Source organism: Oncorhynchus mykiss, chromosome 24 (genome assembly GCF_013265735.2).
Source record: "Oncorhynchus mykiss isolate Arlee chromosome 24, USDA_OmykA_1.1, whole genome shotgun sequence".
NCBI classification, from domain to species: domain Eukaryota; kingdom Metazoa; phylum Chordata; class Actinopteri; order Salmoniformes; family Salmonidae; genus Oncorhynchus; species Oncorhynchus mykiss.
The window spans coordinates 18,477,558-18,495,263 of NC_048588.1; the positions used below are offsets into that span (position 1 = coordinate 18,477,558).

Below are 17,706 nucleotides of genomic sequence, written 5' to 3' on the forward strand. Positions count from 1 at the left end.
GTATCTACAGTGTTGACATGGGTTGGAAACTAGCCTAGTGGCCTGACACATCATCCCTCTTTCTTTCCCCACTGTCATCCTCTATCACTATCTGTTCAACACAATCTGAAAATACCTTCAAAATATATATTTAAAAAGAAAATACCATAAAATACCATCAACTTAGGCTGCACTTCTCCTACCTTCGTGCTGGCTCTTCTCAGGGCGGCTGGTGCTGGGCATGGTTGGGGTGGAGGGGGCCGTGCTGGGGCCGCCGGAGTAGTTGGACAAAGAGCGCTTGAGCTTCTTGGCAGCTTGCAGTGTAGTGTCTATCCTCAGGCCCTTCAGAGCCTCTGTGGAGAGGTTCCTCTTGAGAACGGCTGCCTTCTTGTAGCCGTCGTACAGACCGAACGCTATGTTCCTGTTAGTGGTGGTCCAGGAGGCTCGCAGGTCAACCAGGCACAGCTTGTGGGTGTAGGGGGCATTCGCCTCATCTTTTGGGTTCCCCTCCTGTCACAATGAGAAACACCATCATTACACTTCAGGTTTTTACAAGAGATCATTTTTAGTTCTCCTTTTGACTGGAGAACTACAAATGAAGGGTTGAGACACAGAGCCAGAACAAATATAATTAATTTAAACCTGACTACAATGGTTAAGAAGCTACTGTGCGCATCCCAACTTGCACCCTATTGGTCCTGGTCAAAAGTAGTCAATGACATAGGGAATAGGGTGCAAATGGAGACACAGCCTGTGCAATCAACTTTGGGGTGTCTACCATGCCCTCCCCATCAGTTGCGGTTCGAGCTTGTGTGGCTTCCTGGGCGAACCCCCCCATAACAGTTAAAACTATATAAATATATACCAAAATAAGACTCATAAATATCAAAAAGTAACTAAGACAAATAGAAACAAATTGTAGTATATAAACACAAATAAAAAAGAGAATCATATTACACCATTACCCTATTGCTAACAAAAGACACAAATAAAACTTAAATTGCACAAATACACAAATAGAACACACTTAAAGAGAACATGATTATTACACTATTGCACTTCAAACAAGAGAAACACACACTAAATTGCTCAACTAATTGCATTACTAATTGCATTAGTACTGTACAAAGTTAGAGGTGCGCTATTTGATAAGATTCCCCGTTCCACCTGCCTCGGGCTTCCAGCGGGGAGACCTGAGGTCAACCTACCCCCCCCTCCCCATATCGTACTTCTAAGTGGGAGACCTTCCCAGGCAGTAGCCTACCTAGCTCATAAACTAGAATCATGGCGCCCACTCCGACAAGGTTAATTGATCCACAGTCCCACACAGTGACATGATATCATTGACGTGCAAAAGAGCGATAGAAAACAGATCGCGCAAATGTCACCATTCCAAATGTGTTTTTTTTGTTGTGCGGCTGCCCTGTGACACCCCCGGCAAGATGCCGCCTATACCTAAATCCGCTACTGCTCCCCATTGTCTTACCTCCTCCATACGGTTGCTCTGGCGCTGGTAACTGAGGGAGGACAGGCCGAGCAGGTGGGTCTTCTTCACCTGGGCGTTGATCTGGTGGTCAGCCGTCTCGTCCCAGGTGGAGGCCATGAGGTGCACCGTCATCAGGGACAGCTCTGACACCATCTGGGTCACGTTCCACTCAGAGATCAGCCTCCTCATCACCGTGCCCGCTGAGAGAACAGACAGACAACACACACACACACACACACTTGAGTTAGACCAACAGACAGGCTGCTCAACAACTCAGTCTCAAATTATACCCAATTCCACATATAGTGCACTACAGTAGAGGGGAATAGGGTGTCATTTGAAAAGCAAACATTAAAATAAAAACCAATTAGACCATTGCTTGAGTGTGTAAATAGCTTGTGGCATTTCTATGCCCGTGTTGTGCCCTCTCTTCTTACCCTGTGGGATGAGTCTCTGAGCCCCTCTGGTGAAGACGTGGCCTTTGCTGCATTCCACCTGGATGCCCCTCTGCTGAGCAAAGGAGGCCCAGTAATGCACCTGGGGAGGAGACAAAGTCAAATCTCAAATGTTAGCGCTCATTGGAGGTAACAAGACCATGCAACGGACAGCGCGCTCTGAAAACATGGAATCAGTAAAAATAGAACATATAAGAAGGTCTTTAAAAATGTCCATTTTATCCTATATTGACAAAGATTTGTCTGCTTTGTTCTTTGGATGTAGGCTGAACATAAGCAGTGAGTGTATGAGTCCCAAATAGCACCCTAGTGTTAGTGATTTACTCACTTGTAGTTGAGGAAAGGCTGCTGTATAGGACATCTGTTTGTAGTGCTGGCCCAGCTTCTTTCGGATGGGTCTGAGGCTGTGGAAGATCTTGCCTCTGCAGATGGGTCTGGAAACGCTGGTCCAGGTGGCCCAGAAGTTCTGCATCCAGCGCAGGGTACTGCTGTACAGGAGGATTCTGGGCTGGCACGGCTCTGAGAGAGAGAAACAAATGCCTTCAATAAACAGACAGTCAACATTAGAGCTAATGATTTAAAGATGAATAACAAAACATTATCGCATGCAAGCTAAATACAGAGACTTGATTTGACAAGCGTTCACGGTATCCCAAATGACACCCTATTACCTAAATGACTTACTTGACTGAGAGCCTGACTCACGGAACCTATGGGCACTGATCATAATTAGTGCATTATATAGGGAATAGGGTGCCATTTGGGATGCAACCTCTGTGGAGAATTCCTCAGTGAACCTGGAAAAAAGCCAAGCCACACAGCTATCACAAGGTAACTGCTCAACCGCCTCACCGGTGCCACAGTGTTGGTTGAGGTCCATGGTGATGGAGAGGTTGAGGTTCTCTGAGCGGAAGGCTCTGAAGGAGTCGTGAGGTTGTCCTGATGTCACATCAGCTACATTCTCTGCACAGCAGAGCATTACAGCGTGATGGTCATGGGGGTTGCCATGACAAAGCCACTGGAGGTCAAGGGTCATGCACAGATTTGGCAGGTGCAGGAAACAGATGTCATCATACCTGAGAACAAGAAATATAGATATATATTTTTTAATCAAATTATGAACAATTTCATGAAACATGAAAATCTAAACATTTCACAGGTGAGGCCGGTTGCAGAATTTCTGATATTTGAATGCCAGATTTCAGTCTGCCACCTACTTGGAGGCTGTCCTGACGTTGACATCCATGTCACCTTTGAAGACAAACTGCCCAGGAGTCCACTCGTAGTTGACTTTGTTCCATTCCCAGTGCATGTTCTCTGTAGTGTTATAGGGGTCCTACAAAAGAGCAAAATGATGTCAAACAATTGCAGATAATCCTAATTCTCAGGCCAACATATTTTTCAGAGGCAGTAAGTGGCTAAGAAGTGGCTAAGAAGTGTTGCTCAGACTCCGTGTTTTAACCTCCGTGGCCAGCTGATGGAGGTTGGCCTGTTCTATGTCCATGATCCAGCGTCCATGTACCAGCAGACGACTCTTGTCCCACCAGGCCAGAGGAGGGGAGGGGTCAACCGTGGGTTTGGTCAGCAGATCAACCACCTGGCCAATCAGGGTCCAAGCTGGGTCCCAGCAAGGCCCCCACACTATAGTGTACAAGGATATATTGGCTGCATGGAGAGAAAAGGAGATGGGAAAATAATAGTTAAGAGTTGAATTTGCACAACTGCCAGTATATGTTTAGAGATTAGATGACACTACATCAAACAAATTTATACAAAGTTATATGATCGTCCGCTATGTGTCTATTGCCTATTGTTGAAAATAAATACATATAATCACAAAAAAAATAGGATTGTGCTTCATTGAAACACTTTACTCACATTTAAAATCGCAGTAGAACTTGAGTGGTGGCATGTTCCTGTGGACGGTTATGTCGCCCCATGGCTGGCCAAGTGGCACAGTCTGCCTTCGGCGAGCCCGGCCCTGCCCGTCCTGCTCTGTCCCGATCAAGCGGCCTGACAGCTCCCAGTCCCGGATCTCAAACAAGTAACGAGGATAGTCCCGGATTCTCACTGTCAGAGGGAGAGAAATAATAAAAAATGATATATAGATCACCTCTTCACTGTTGACGTTGAGACTGGTGTTTTGCGGGTACTATTTATTGAAGCTGCCAGCTGAGGATTTGTGAGGGGTCTGTTTCTCAAACTAGACACTAATGTCCGTTTGCTCAGTTGTGCACCAGGGCCTCCCACTGCTCTTTCTATTCTGGTTAGCGCCAGTTTGCGCTGTTCTGTGAAGGGAGTAGTACACAGCATTGTACGAGATCTTCAGATTCTTGGCCATTTCATTTCTCAGAACAAGAATAGACTGATGAGTTTCAGACGAAAGTTATTTGCTTCTGGCCATTTTGAGCCTGTAATCGAACCCTCAAATGCTGATGCTCCAGATACTCAACTAGTCTAAAGAAGGCCAGTTTTATTCTTTAATCAGAACAACAGTTTTCAGCTGTGCTAACATAATTGCAAAAGGGTTTTCTAATGATCAATTAGTCTTTTTAAAATGATCAAATTGGATTAGCTAACACAATGTGCCATTGGAACACAGGAGTGATGGATGCTGATAATGGGTCTCTGTAGATTCATAAATTAATCTTATACAGTGCCTTGCGAAAGTATTCGGCCCCCTTGAACTTTGCGACCTTTTGCCACATTTCAGGCTTCAAACATAAAGATATAAAACTGTATTTTTTTGTGAAGAATCAACAACAAGTGGGACACAATCATGAAGTGGAATGACATTTATTGGATATTTCAAACTTTTTTAACAAATCAAAAACTGAAAAATTGGGGGTGCAAAATTATTTAGCCCCTTTACTTTCAGTGCAGCAAACTCTCTCCAGAAGTTCAGTGAGGATCTCTGAATGATCCAATGTTGACCTAAATGGCTAATGATGATAAATACAATCCACCTGTGTGTAATCAAGTCTCCGTATAAATGCACCTGCATTGTTCAGACTGTGATAGTCTCAGAGGTCCGTTAAAAGTGCAGAGAGCATCATGAAGAACAAGGAACACACCAGGCAGGTCCGAGATACTGTTGTGAAGAAGTTTAAAGACGGATTTGGATACAAAAAGATTTCCCAAGCTTTAAACATCCCAAGGAGCACTGTGCAAGCGATAATATTGAAATGGAAGGAGTATCAGACCACTGCAAATCTACCAAGACCTGGCCGTCCCTCTAAACTTTCAGCTCATACAAGGAGAAGACTGATCAGAGATGCAGCCAAGAGGCCCATGATCACTCTGGATGAACTGCAGAGATCTACAGCTGAGGTGGGAGACTCTGTCCATAGGACAACAATCAGTCGTATATTGCACAAATCTGGCCTTTATGGAAGAGTGGCAAGAAGAAAGCCATTTCTTAAAGATATCCATAAAAAGTGTTGTTTAAAGTTTGCCACAAGCCACCTGGGAGACACCAAACATGTGGAAGAAGGTGCTCTGGTCAGATGAAACCAAAATTGAACTTTTTGGCAACAATGCAAAACGTTATTTTTGGCGTAAAAGCAACACAGCTCATCACCCTGAACACACCATCCCCACTGTCAAACATGGTGGTGGCAGCATCATGGTTTGGGCCTGCTTTTCTTCAGCAGGGACAGGGAAGATGGTTAAAATTGATGGGAAGATGGATGGAGCCAAATACAGGACCATTCTGGAAGAAAACCTGATGGAGTCTGCAAAAGACCTGAGACTGGGACGGAGATTTGTCTTCCAACAAGACAATGATCCAAAACATAAAGCAAAATCTACAATGGAATGGTTCAAAAATAAACATATCCAGGTGTTAGAATGGCCAAGTCAAAGTCCAGACCTGAATCCAATCGAGAATCTGTGGAAAGAACTGAAAACTGCTGTTCAAATGCTCTCCATCCAACCTCACTGAGCTCGAGCTGTTTTGCCAGGAGGAATGGGAAAACATTTCAGTCTCTCGATGTGCAAAACTGATAGAGACATACCCCAAGCGACTTACAGCTGTAATCGCAGCAAAAGGTGGCACTAAAAAGTATTAACTTAAGGGGGCTGAATAATTTTGCACGCCCAATTTTTCAGTTTTTGATTTGTTAAAAAAGTTTGAAATATCCAATAAATGTCGTTCCACTTCATGATTGTGTCCCACTTGTTGTTGATTCTTCACAAAAAAATACAGTTTTATATCTTTATGTTTGAAGCCTGAAATGTGGCAAAAGGTCGCAAAGTTCAAGGGGGCCGAATACTTTCGCAAGGCACTGTATATATATCTTTTTTTTTTTAAATCACCCATTTCCAGCTACAATAGTAATTTACAACATTAACAATGTCTACACTGTATTTCTGATCAATTTGATGCTATTTTAAATGGACAAAGAAAGGTTCTATTCTTTCAAAAACAAGGACATTTCTAAGTGACCCCAAACTTTTGAACGGTAGTGTGTGTATATACAAATATAGTATCAATATTAATAATTAACGTATGGAACAATGGTCAAATGTAGTGCACTATAAAAAGTAATAGTGCCATTTGGGACGCACACCCATCACTCACCTAGGAAGGCAGTGAGGTTGAACGTGACTGCCCGGCACCACTGGACCACTAGGGGGAGCCCGTCTCTGGGGAAGGGGCTGACTCCGTCGATGTCCCTCAGATGCTCGCGGACGCGCTCCGGCCCATGGAAGGACTGGTCGGCCAGGGACACCAGCTCCAAGTCGGACACCGTCCAGGTCAGCAGAGACTTCCTCATGGGCGTGTTGGAGTAGAGGCGACGGGAGCGCTGGATGTAGATCTCTATGTGTTTGCGCTCTAGCGACGTATACAGCTCTTCTATCTTCCTGGCAGGCAGCAGTTCTCCGTGCTGCTTCCGTAGGTCAGCCACCTTCTTGTCCAGCAGCTGGAGCCTCTTGGAGCTCTCCTTGCTCTCATCCTTCATCAGCTCGTAGTTGTCCCTCAGCTTGATCTCAAAAACGTCATCCAGGAAGACGAAAGAGAACTGGCTGATCTTGAAGACCAGGTCTGGGGGCAGGCGCTGGGGGCCTGGGGTCTGACCAGGGCTGCTGTGCAAGGACTTGAGCCACTTCTGAACGCTGATGAACTTGTCAAAGGTGTTGGAGAAGTTGTACTGGTAGGGGAACTCCACAGCCAGGCAGGGGCAGGTGACCACCCAGGCACGGTTGTGTCGGGTGGAGAGGAAGGGAAAGAGGTGGCGTTGGTCCAGGGCCTGATCAGGGTGCGTCTGGACCTCCAGGCCCTTGAAGGAGAATATGTCGTTGCCGTCGAAGTTGAGAAACATGTGTGGAGAGCGGACGTTCATGGAGCCGGAGTGAGTGGAGAGGGACAGGGCGTCTGTGTGCAGCAGGAGGTAGTTGTGCTCTGTCACCTGGGCTGTGAAGCGGGTTCTGCCCAGTTCTACACGCACAGACAGGTCCTTGACCGTACTGTGGGCTGGAGAAGTCTTAGTAGATCCACTCTCTGGAGGATCTGCTAAACTCTCGTCATTTCTTCTCTCTGTCAGGCCTAGAGAATCACACAGAGTATCCCAGCAACCCTGGCTCTCTGTCACGTGGTGATATAAAAACATGTGGTCTGATGGCGTCCACTGCACTGCCAGCTCCTCTTCACACTGGACCTGAACAAGGGAAGAGGACAAGGCATGTGAACTTATCTGAATAACACCGTCAATCAGGAAGAAGGAATAGGCCGGATGGACTGACAGTAGGAAGAGTAACTGTAAGCTACCTCCACGTTCCCGGTGGCGACGTGGTAGCAGATGGCCAGGGTGGAGAGGCTGAGGACAGGGTTGGGGGTTTGGGCTGAGGGACAGCAGGGCTCCATGGTCTCTGTGAGAGCCTTCACTACACATAGACGTACACCCTGGACAGACAATGTGGAGCTTTCCGCCGAGCCTTGGGCCTTCACTTTGTCCACCCGCAAAGACACAGCTCCTAACACAAGACAGGAGCCAATTACCATACAGAATGTAGGCCTAACTGGAGATGGAGCATAAGGGTCCATCCAAAATGGCAACCTATATAGTGCGCTAATTATGACCAGGGGCCATAATATAGGGGATAGGGTGCCGTTTGGGACGCATCCCTAAATAACACTTCCCATTTAACTTACCTGCTACATTAGAGAGTGTGAACACATTGACATCCTCCAGGTTACACTCAATCTTAAAATAAAAGGCGCCCTGACTGGGGGAGGTTGTCCCATCAACAAGGGCAGGAACAGGCACCACATCTGGCTGCTCTGAGGCCTCCAGCTTCCTGCCATTGGCAAGGTTACAGAGGGCCAATAGGCGGGACAGGCACAAGGCACAGGTCTCGGACACCTCCAGCTGTAGGCCCTTCAGATTGGACTCCACACTCACACTCTCAGAATGACTACTGGACTCACTCTGGGGCTTGTTGAAGCTCCCCTGGGGGGACAGAGACAGCAAATATAAATAACGGCTGGTGTAGTATTGGTCAAATACTAATCAGGGCTGTGATCATCAGGTCAACACAGTAAATTAGGAAAAGTATGCTATTAGCTTAGAGGTAGGTCAATTTCAATGATCTATGAATAGAGTGTAATTTCAGAAAAGTAGGATTTCCTGTAGCCTGATTTTGATTTTCTTCATCACAACATTGGAACTGAGGAAAAACCACAGGGAGTAGTAGTGAGTAACCCTAAATAGTTAATGCCTACCTTGTTGTATGCCTGCGTTACCTGCAGTGTAAGGGAGTCCAGGATGAGGGCTTCCCCCCACACATGTTTGCCAGGGGGGTGGGGGGCCTGCTGGATGTGGGACCCCTGGCCTACCCTCCACCAGAAGTGGTCCAGGGACAGAGCGAGGCGGCGGTGAACATTCTGGAACTTGAGGCTCTCTGCGTTTGTGCTGATGTCCAGGAGGTGCTGCATCTCTACATTATACATGACATATTCAGATCTACTGAAGATCACAAATCACATTACTATATTTTGGGATGCAATTTTAACTCAACTCACTATGTGTAGGTGTGTGATGATTCCCGTGGTGTAAAAGGATATTGCATTTAATTCCCATATTTTCAGGGATAAAGTAATTGTAGTTAATGTGTTACAGACTGACAAAAGCTGACGGCCTTACAAAAACACTGCTGATGACTTATCTAATCTATCAGGGCCGTATGTTTGGAAAGGGTTGATTCAACAGCACGCCAAGTACCATGATTAATCTCTTGAAACCGCTGCAATGTTGAACGCAGAATGAACTGAAGAAAAACACCCACTCCTCTCCATTAGCATTCCTGTAATTCCTCTCCAGGCAACACTAAACTTTGTGTTCCCACAACAACATGCTTGACCTTTAATGCAATGGGAGTATATTTTGACCATGGCCTGTGTGAGTATGTGTGTGGTGCTGTACCTGAGCTGACTGAGATGAAGCCCAGGGCAAAGGGAGGAGTGTCTCCCAGCTGGACAGAAACGTTGACATTGGACACAGAGGAGCTGATCATCACTGGGGCGTCCAGATGGGGGAAGTTCCTGTAGGACGGGAGGGTATGCAAATACTCCACTGGACTACACACCACAATACACCACCAGACACAACAGAAACATGAAGATGAAGACAGGACAGGAGTGTTAGTTGATTTCAGGTGGGCTCAAAATCAAAAGATATCATGCTTTCTGGCCAGGTTAGTAATATATGTTGGATATTGTCTTTACATCAGTTTCAAGCAATGAACTGGTGTGCTTGACATTCTCCAGTCTGGTTTGTCAGTTGAAAATGCTCATACCTCTTTCTATGAGCTTCTTTCCTATGAATAAGCTGTTTCCATGGAAACAGGTCTAGCCAATGGGAGAACTCCTGGTGACGGTAGTGGATGATGCAGGTGTTGACTGTGACTGACCCTGAAATGTCCACTGATGTCACCTGGGGACATGAGTGGGAGATGAGCAAGAGACTTCAGATCAAACGGATTTCTTACAAGAGGTCAAATGTTAAGCATATTTACAAAAAGCTTTGATAATGCGGTGCAACTATGATAACTAGTAACCGTATCAATCAAATCCGAAGCACACCACTCACCTGCAGGACAGTCCTGAGGGTGTTAAGGCAAAGGATTCTCTGTCTGCTCTGGGAGAGGAGAAGCCCATCTGTTGACACACAAACAAAGAATGGTTATTTTCCACCCTCCCAGACCCTCTCTTTCCCTTCTCTATGACTACATCCCAAAAGGCAACCTATTCCCGATTGTCGTTTGTGATGCACATCTTTCTGGTGCCCAGTGCCCAGCTCTCCACTCACCCTCCAGAAGTAGCTCCAGGCTGCTCTGAGGGAAGCTCATCTCAGGGGTGAAGCTCCTGAGGGGCAGCTGCTCGTCCTCACGTCCGTATCCCACCTTCAGAGACTTTAGGGTCCAGTTCAAGTGTCTGGATGATTCAGATATACAGTCAGAGGTAAAAGAAAATGACATTGTGCCTTTTTTTTTTTAAATAACAAAAACACATGATTCATACCAACTCTGTGCCCTATGACTCACCTTTTCTGGCTGTGCATGGACAGGGTTATACTAGTATTCTCAAACTCCATGTTGACCTTCTGGGGCACCAGCTGATGAAACTGCTCCACTGCTTCAGTCTGGATATACTCGTCCTTTTCACATTCTAGAAGAAAATGACAACAGAGAAATGGTTGTGGATAATGCATTGCCAAATGGTTCTCAAAATCACCTTACAACAGCCATACAATAACATCACATCTGCGTCTCACGATACACTTTTCCCTAAAGTAGTGGACTATGTAGGGAATAGGGTGCCATTGGGACACAACCCTTTGCACTTTCTCACCGTCTGCAGAGAGAGTGCTCTCCAGAGGAGGAGGTGGAAGCAGCAGCTGGCTGAGGAACAGGCCCTCGTGCAGCTCAGCAAGCAGTGTTCTCACACACAGGGCCAGTCGGCCTGGACGCAGCTCTGGCAGGCTGACATCCCCAGACAGCACCAGGCTCAGGGACACCTCTGCCAGACATGTATCCTGCTGAGCAGTGAGTTGGGACAATGCAGTGAAATACATTATGTGAAGTAACACTTCTTTAAAATAGACCCACTTAAAAGATTGCTATGTTTACATGGGAAGAAACCCCACATACCAATCGACTGCTTTTAAGCACTTTACTGCTTAGCTGTCCAACAGAAAAGTCCCAGGCCAACCTGTTATGAAAGTTTGAGAAATTGTTATGAAGAATATGAAAATGTAAATAGTCAGGCTAAACTAAAAAGACTGATCTGTTTAGATGAAGTTAGTGTGTAGAGGTTTAATACCTTTTGCCCTGGTGGTCGAGCAGTAAGTCGATACTTGAGGTGGTCATGTACCATAAAGACTCTGACAGGGCTAGGTTTAGCACCATCACATTGATGGAGTCAATATGGAAAGACAGCAGCTGAGAGCGGAAAGACAGCAGCTGAGAGCACTGTTTTTCATGAATCCTTTAATGAGTAAAATTCATATATAAACAGTTGTGTGTTTGTCCCTACCTGGGAGAGGAACCGCAGGGCTGCAGGGCTAAGGGGAACCTTCCCTGACTCTCCTCCATCACGGCTCTTAGGCGCCCGAGGTCTTAGAGGCTGCTGCAAGTCCACTCTCACTCTGGACTCGCCCACACACAAAGCCAGGCACCTCCTGAGAAAAAAAAAAAAAAAGAGTTCACAACCTTGTATTGTTAAATTATTCCTTTCCATCAAAGGCCAAGAAAGCTGAGAGATATGCAATTAAGATATGCGGGTATAAGATTGTATAAACATGTTTTTTTAAAAACTCACGGCAGGTTCTGGTTTAAAAGTTTGCTTGAAATCCATATCCTGTCTATTTCCTGCAATAGAAAAAAAGGAGAAATGCACCTGGTTTACAACTGAATTGTAGTCTTGAATTGAAAAAGGTTGAAAAAGGTTGTATATTCTACAATGTGTGACAATACACAAATAAATACCCTTCCCAACGAAGACATAGAAACAGGATTTCTAGGGATGTAACGATTCGCATCGGTCCCGGATTCAAATGTTTAAGAAGCAAGTGCATTAGTACGTGGACCCCAAACCGATCCAAATGTAGCATTCAAACGTTACAAATCGCAGGATCACAAAATTGTTTTGCTCATATTGGCAACATTTTTTTACACCTTCGGAAAATACCTCTCATATTTTGTGACAACTGATGCTTCCTCTCCTTAAGTGTCGAACTGCATGTAACTGTGTTGAGTCATTGATCTGCAAGTCAGTTTGCCTGCCGAACAACCCCAGGAAATATCAGTAATCCTTGTCAAAGTGCGAACTGTGCCCAGCTTCACGTACTGACCAACGGAGGTAGGCGCAATGTTGCCAATTTAGTGACTTTATCGCTATTATTTATTGGTACAGGCTAGCGAAAAATTCAGGTACTTTTCAGGCTGCCTTTGGGAAGTTTCGCCACAGTTTCTATGTTTTTGATAGCATTTAGCGACTTTTGTCACTAAATTCTGCAAACGAGTGTGAAAAGAGGTCTGCGTTAAAGCCAATTTACGCTTAATCTGAAAATGTGGTTGGAAGCGCGGTATGGATGGTGTAACGCAAATTTCGGCGACTCCAGATGCATGCAGAGGCCAAATTTGGCTCCGTACCACATCGCCATTCGCCCCTCAAAATGTAAAACAACGCGGAGACCTCCGTTTAGCTCCGCATTGACATGATTGGTTGACGTTAGGTGAGGGCGAGATGTCCTGCATAAACACAAACTCCTGATCTTACGCATGTGCGTGGCACCTTCAGCATTCAAATGCTAAAATGATATACTTTATTAGTTGCGTGACAACCTATTGTCGTCTATGCACTGTTGAAAAGTGTATAAATAATTTATTACAACTATTTTGCAATGAACATTACAGAATCCTCAACATCAATCTGTAGAGTAGCACCATGGTTTAGCCAGAGCTAGTTTCTGTCCTCCTCTAGGTACATTGACTTCAATACAAAACCTGAGGCTCATGGTTCTCACCCCCTTCCATAGACTTACACAGTAATTATGACAACTTCCAGAGGAAGTTAAATGTCCTCAGAGGCAATTCATCTTGCACCAGTCAGAAAACATACATTACCATTCAAAAGTGTGGGGTCACTTAGAAATGTCCTTGTTTTTTAAACAAAAGCATTTTTTTGTCCTTTAAAATAACATCAAATTGATCAGAAATACAGTGTAGACATTGATAATCTTGTAAATTACTATTGTAGCTGGAAACGGCAGATTTTTTTAATGGAATATCTACATAGGCGTACAGAGGCCCATTATCAGCAACCATCACTCCTGTGTTCCAATGGCACATTGTGTTAGCTAATCCAAGTTTATCATTTTAAAAATGCTAATTGATCAATAGAAAACCCTTTTGCCATCATGTTAGCAAAGCTGAAAACTGTTGTTCTGATTTAAGAAGCAATGGAAACTGGCCTTCTTTAGACTAGTTGAGTATCTGGAGCATCTGAATTTGTGGGTTCGATTACAGGCTCAAAACGGCCAGAAACAAAGCACTTTCTTCTGAAACTCGTCAGTCTATTCGTGTTCTGAGAAATTAAGGCTATTCCATGCGAGAAATTGCCAAGAAACTGAAGATCTCATACAATGCTGTGTACTACTCCCTTCACAGAACAGCGCAACCAGAATAGAAAGAGGAGTAGGAGGCCCCGGTGCACAACTGAGCATGAGGACAAGTACATTAGTGTCTCTAGTTTGAGAAACAGGCGCCTCACAAGTCCTCAACTGGCAGCTTCATTAAATAGTACCCGCAAAACACCAGTCTCAATATCAACAGTGAAGAGGCAACTCCGGGATGCTGGCCTTCTAGGCAGAGTTCCTCTGTCCAGTGCCTGTGTTCTCTTGCCCATCTTAATATTTTCTTTTTATTGGCCAGTCTGAGAAATTGATTTTTCTTGGCAACTCTTTGCAAGCCCAAAAAGACAGCTGTGGTGTCATTTCTTGGTTCTTCTGTAGTGCAAAAAGACAGCTACAGATAGTGTACAAGGTGGAATTGAATGTGTCAATCAATGTCTGTCACCTTGATTACTCAATTTTTTCTCGACATGTACACCTACGTGGTAAACATTCATTCAGAGGCTAGGTTGTAGAAACCGCATGATGGGTTTAGGGAAAGATTATAGTATCATGTAGTAGCCTAAACCTATCGTTGTTACATTGAGCTGGGTGTATGGAATATGAATGACAGTCATCCAATATGCTGTAATAGAAATAAGGCCATGCTCATTAAAAAAAAAATAATCCTCCCTCATCTTAAACGGCACTGACTGCCACTGCCTGCTGAATTGGGCTTACAATACATTTTATTTTTGTTGTTCAGGTTTATCATCAAGCAATAGTTTTGGTAGATTTGCTTTAAATAAATCAGTGTATATGGTCATTTTTAAATATACAGGGTATATCTAGTATACAGGGTATATCAAAAATTCATAAAAGGACAGCAATCACTTTTGCGAGGTGCACTGTGTGGCCAAAGCGAGGAGAAGAGAAAATCACTCAGTAAACGGTCAAAACCATTTGATTTTCAGATGGAGGTGGAATTCAAAATTGTGCTATATAGTGACTTTAGAAAGTATTCATACCTCTTGACTTATTCCATATTTTGTTGTGTTACAGCCTGAATGCAAAATGTATTAAATATGATTTTTTTTCTCTCACCCATCTACACACATCAGCAGCAGATTTGATTTAGAATGGAAAATGAATGTGTGTATGCAACAAATGTTAGTACATCTAATTGTAACGCATCGAACCAAATCGCATCGATTCGTTCTCTAATCAAACTGAATCGTTTCACACTAAAACATATCGTTCCTGTATGGTATCGGAGCACATGTACCTAGCTAGATATGTATCGGAAAGATGCACATCCCTAAATTTCATGTCATAAGCCACATGCTTTGCGTAAATGTAATGTGAACAAAACCTACCAGAGTGTGCTGGGGCTGAAACTGGATACTTATTCCATGCACTGAAAAGAGCCCTACTGATTTGATCTTCAGCTCAGCATTCAGTGTGTTGTGGAAGAACCGTACCGCCAGGCTGCATATTAACCATCTGAAAATAACCAGAGAGAACAACAAACATGTCAAATGATTTGATAATGTCACCGATCATAAAGAAATGATACATTGAACAGACTAGAAGTCGACCGATTAATCGGAATGGCCGATTAATTAGGGCCGATTTCAAGTTTTCATAACATATTTGGGCGCCGATTTCCGATTAAAAAAAATATTTGTATATAAAAACATTTTTTATACCTTTTATTTAACTAGGCAAGTCGGTTAAGAACACATTCTTATTTTCAATGACTTTTCTAGGAACTGAATCGGTATCGGCGTTAAAATCATAATCAGTCGACCTCTAGAACAGACACATCTTCTGTGTCTCTCACTTCTCCATCAACAAAGTTGTGTGCATTTGTTTGCCTGTCATTTTCAAATCAAATCATATTTGTTACATACACATTTAGCAGATGTTATTGCAGGTGTAGAGAAATGCTTGTGTTTCTAGCTCCAACAGTGCAGCAATACCTAACAATACACACAAACCTAAAAGTAAAAGAATGGAATTAAGGAATATATAAATATTAGGATGAGCAATGTCGGAGTGGCATAGACTAAAATACAGTAGAATATAATACAGTATATACACATGAGATGTGTAAAGCAAAAATATGTCACCATTATTCAAATTACTAGTGTTCCAGTATTTCTACTTGCACATCCTCATCTGCACATATATCACACCAGTGTAAATTGCTAAAGTGTAATTACTTCGCCACTATTTGCACACACTGTATACAGATTTTTCTATTGTGTTATTGACTGTACGTTTGTTGATCAAAATGTGTCGCACTGCTTTGCTTTATCTTGGCCAGGTCGCAGTTGTAAATGAGAACTTGTTCTCAACTGGCCTACCTGGTTAAATAAAGGTGAAATAAAATGAAACATAAATAAAGTGGCCAGTGATTAAGTCTATGTATATGGGGCAGCAGCCTCTAAGGTACAGGGTTACATAACCTGAAAGCCACCTAGATATTGAGTTCCATCAAAGGACAGGCTGGCACTTGTGTTAGTGCACAAAGATAGGGCATTGTTCTAGCTAACTCTTGCAGCAACAGCAAGCTTCAGCAGTTCAGTTGTCTGATTGCCCAAGTCATTCCCATTACAACATTTAGTGCGTTCTCTACATTTCTCAAGTCACATGAATAGTGATTTTCAGAGGTAGAAAGAATCAGGTATTCCAAATGTAAGGTATGCATAGATACTTTCTGAAAAGAGGACAGCTGCATTATTTGATGATTTGGCAATAGTTGTTTTGGCATTAGAAGGAAGGTATATTAGACAGGAATATTGTGTGAAAGTGTTCTTCCCCCATGTTACGGCATGTTTTCTTACCTGAAGAGTAGAACAGATAGGAGCAGGAACAGGAGAAGTGCTAGTATGACGATCAGCAGGAGAGACATTTGTCCTGATGTTGACCCCTCGTTCACACCCAATGTGTGGTCATGGGGCTGGTTATTTTGATTTCAATGCCTCACGGTGGGAAATTAAGACAGTTCAGCTCCTCTTTGGATCCCGGAGATACCTGTCATGCAGGTGCCTCGAGCTTAATGTCACGTTATGTCTTGTTTGCTAAAGAAGTGCAATCATGGCACTATTCAATAGCTATTAAATAACATATGCCAGCTAACGCTGTCTTGTCTAGTCTGGAAAATCTGATAGCTACACTTCACTAGCTAGGTTAGCTCGCAGGGCCAGACTGATATGCTAACGTCGTTACCGAACGTTGGCTGACACAAAAAAAAGTTTGAAGGAACCGATATAGCTAGCGGGTTAGATGGAAAGCTGGAACTGGCTCACAGATTCGAGTAGCGAGCTAGCTAACTATACTCAGATATCACTGGTCAGTCACTAGCTGGTAGCTAGCTACGACGTTCGTTGGCTAGCTAAATAGCCACGTACTAGCTAGCAAAAGCGTCAATTGAAACCAATGTTGGCAAATTTGGTAGCTATCTAACAAATATAAGCCCCTTTTCAACCTCTTGTAAATCTGACGGTCTCAAATGTTCTTATCCCGTCTGGAGGGTTCTCATCCTCCTTACATTTTCAGTGGCAAAGCACCATCATATTCTAGGATTGTTGTCCACAACCGTAAACAGAGGAGCGATGAGCAGAACCAAAAAGTCAATATGGAAATGGCCAACCAATTTGTTTCCCGGAGTTCGAAACGCCTCACACTGAACCCATTCTGGATGTCTCTGGCCTAGCTACATTGCACTTATCTTTTCAATCAGTGCACACAAGTTTATTAAAAAATGATTTAATATGCTTCTCCCTCTTTATTATGCAGCATAACTCAATAGTTCGTTTAATAAGGGACCAAACACTTCTTGTTTAGTGTCATTCATCTCTTTATGCCAAAGAAATGGAATCACTAGAAGATGGTACTATTGAGTTGTTAGCAAAGGTTAGGCAATTCTCCCATCTTGATGAAAATGTTCATGGCACACCCTTTTGATATAGTTCACTTTCATTTCCCCATTTGAAACTGTTGAATGAGCACAACACCGCTTCAACATCACATGATATGCATATGCCCTGTCATTTCATTGTTTTTTCAACCTGCAGCGTCTGCACCTTTTACAAACCTTGACCTACAATTTGGCAGTGTGAGGACTTCAAATTGAAATTACTTTTCTACCACACACACTTGCAGTCTT

The 17,706-nt window shown here is 43.7% G+C and overlaps 1 protein-coding gene across 7 annotated transcripts in view; it reads right to left on the reverse strand.

Annotated features, from left to right (window-relative positions):
* Positions 1-17,241, reverse strand: part of LOC110503927 (protein KIAA0100) — a 29,400-nt gene extending 12,159 nt beyond the window's left edge. For 2 of the 7 annotated variants that reach the window (XM_021582585.2, XM_021582584.2), the window contains exons 1-24: positions 16,382-17,240; positions 14,909-15,035; positions 11,741-11,790; positions 11,456-11,600; positions 11,243-11,361; positions 11,071-11,131; positions 10,772-10,958; positions 10,465-10,588; positions 10,230-10,354; positions 10,011-10,078; positions 9,718-9,854; positions 9,345-9,463; positions 8,666-8,859; positions 8,075-8,372; positions 7,691-7,896; positions 6,503-7,580; positions 3,799-3,990; positions 3,383-3,585; positions 3,138-3,256; positions 2,773-2,996; positions 2,249-2,439; positions 1,903-2,002; positions 1,466-1,665; positions 183-489 (exon numbers count right to left, since the gene is read on the reverse strand). In XM_021582585.2, coding sequence (XP_021438260.2) covers positions 183-489; positions 1,466-1,665; positions 1,903-2,002; positions 2,249-2,439; positions 2,773-2,996; positions 3,138-3,256; positions 3,383-3,585; positions 3,799-3,990; positions 6,503-7,580; positions 7,691-7,896; positions 8,075-8,372; positions 8,666-8,859; positions 9,345-9,463; positions 9,718-9,854; positions 10,011-10,078; positions 10,230-10,354; positions 10,465-10,588; positions 10,772-10,958; positions 11,071-11,131; positions 11,243-11,361; positions 11,456-11,600; positions 11,741-11,790; positions 14,909-15,035; positions 16,382-16,449 — 4,642 coding nt within the window. In that variant the 5' untranslated portion in view covers positions 16,450-17,240. Of the gene's footprint in view, positions 1-182; positions 490-1,465; positions 1,666-1,902; positions 2,003-2,248; positions 2,440-2,772; positions 2,997-3,137; positions 3,257-3,382; positions 3,586-3,798; positions 3,991-6,502; positions 7,581-7,690; positions 7,897-8,074; positions 8,373-8,644; positions 8,860-9,344; positions 9,500-9,717; positions 9,855-10,010; positions 10,079-10,229; positions 10,355-10,464; positions 10,589-10,771; positions 10,959-11,070; positions 11,132-11,242; positions 11,362-11,455; positions 11,601-11,740; positions 11,791-14,908; positions 15,036-16,381 lie in introns of all 7 variants that reach the window. The other 5 variants (XM_021582580.2, XM_021582582.2, XM_021582579.2 and 2 more) reach the window with 5 other exon arrangements.
* Positions 17,242-17,706: the final 465 nt, after the last annotated feature.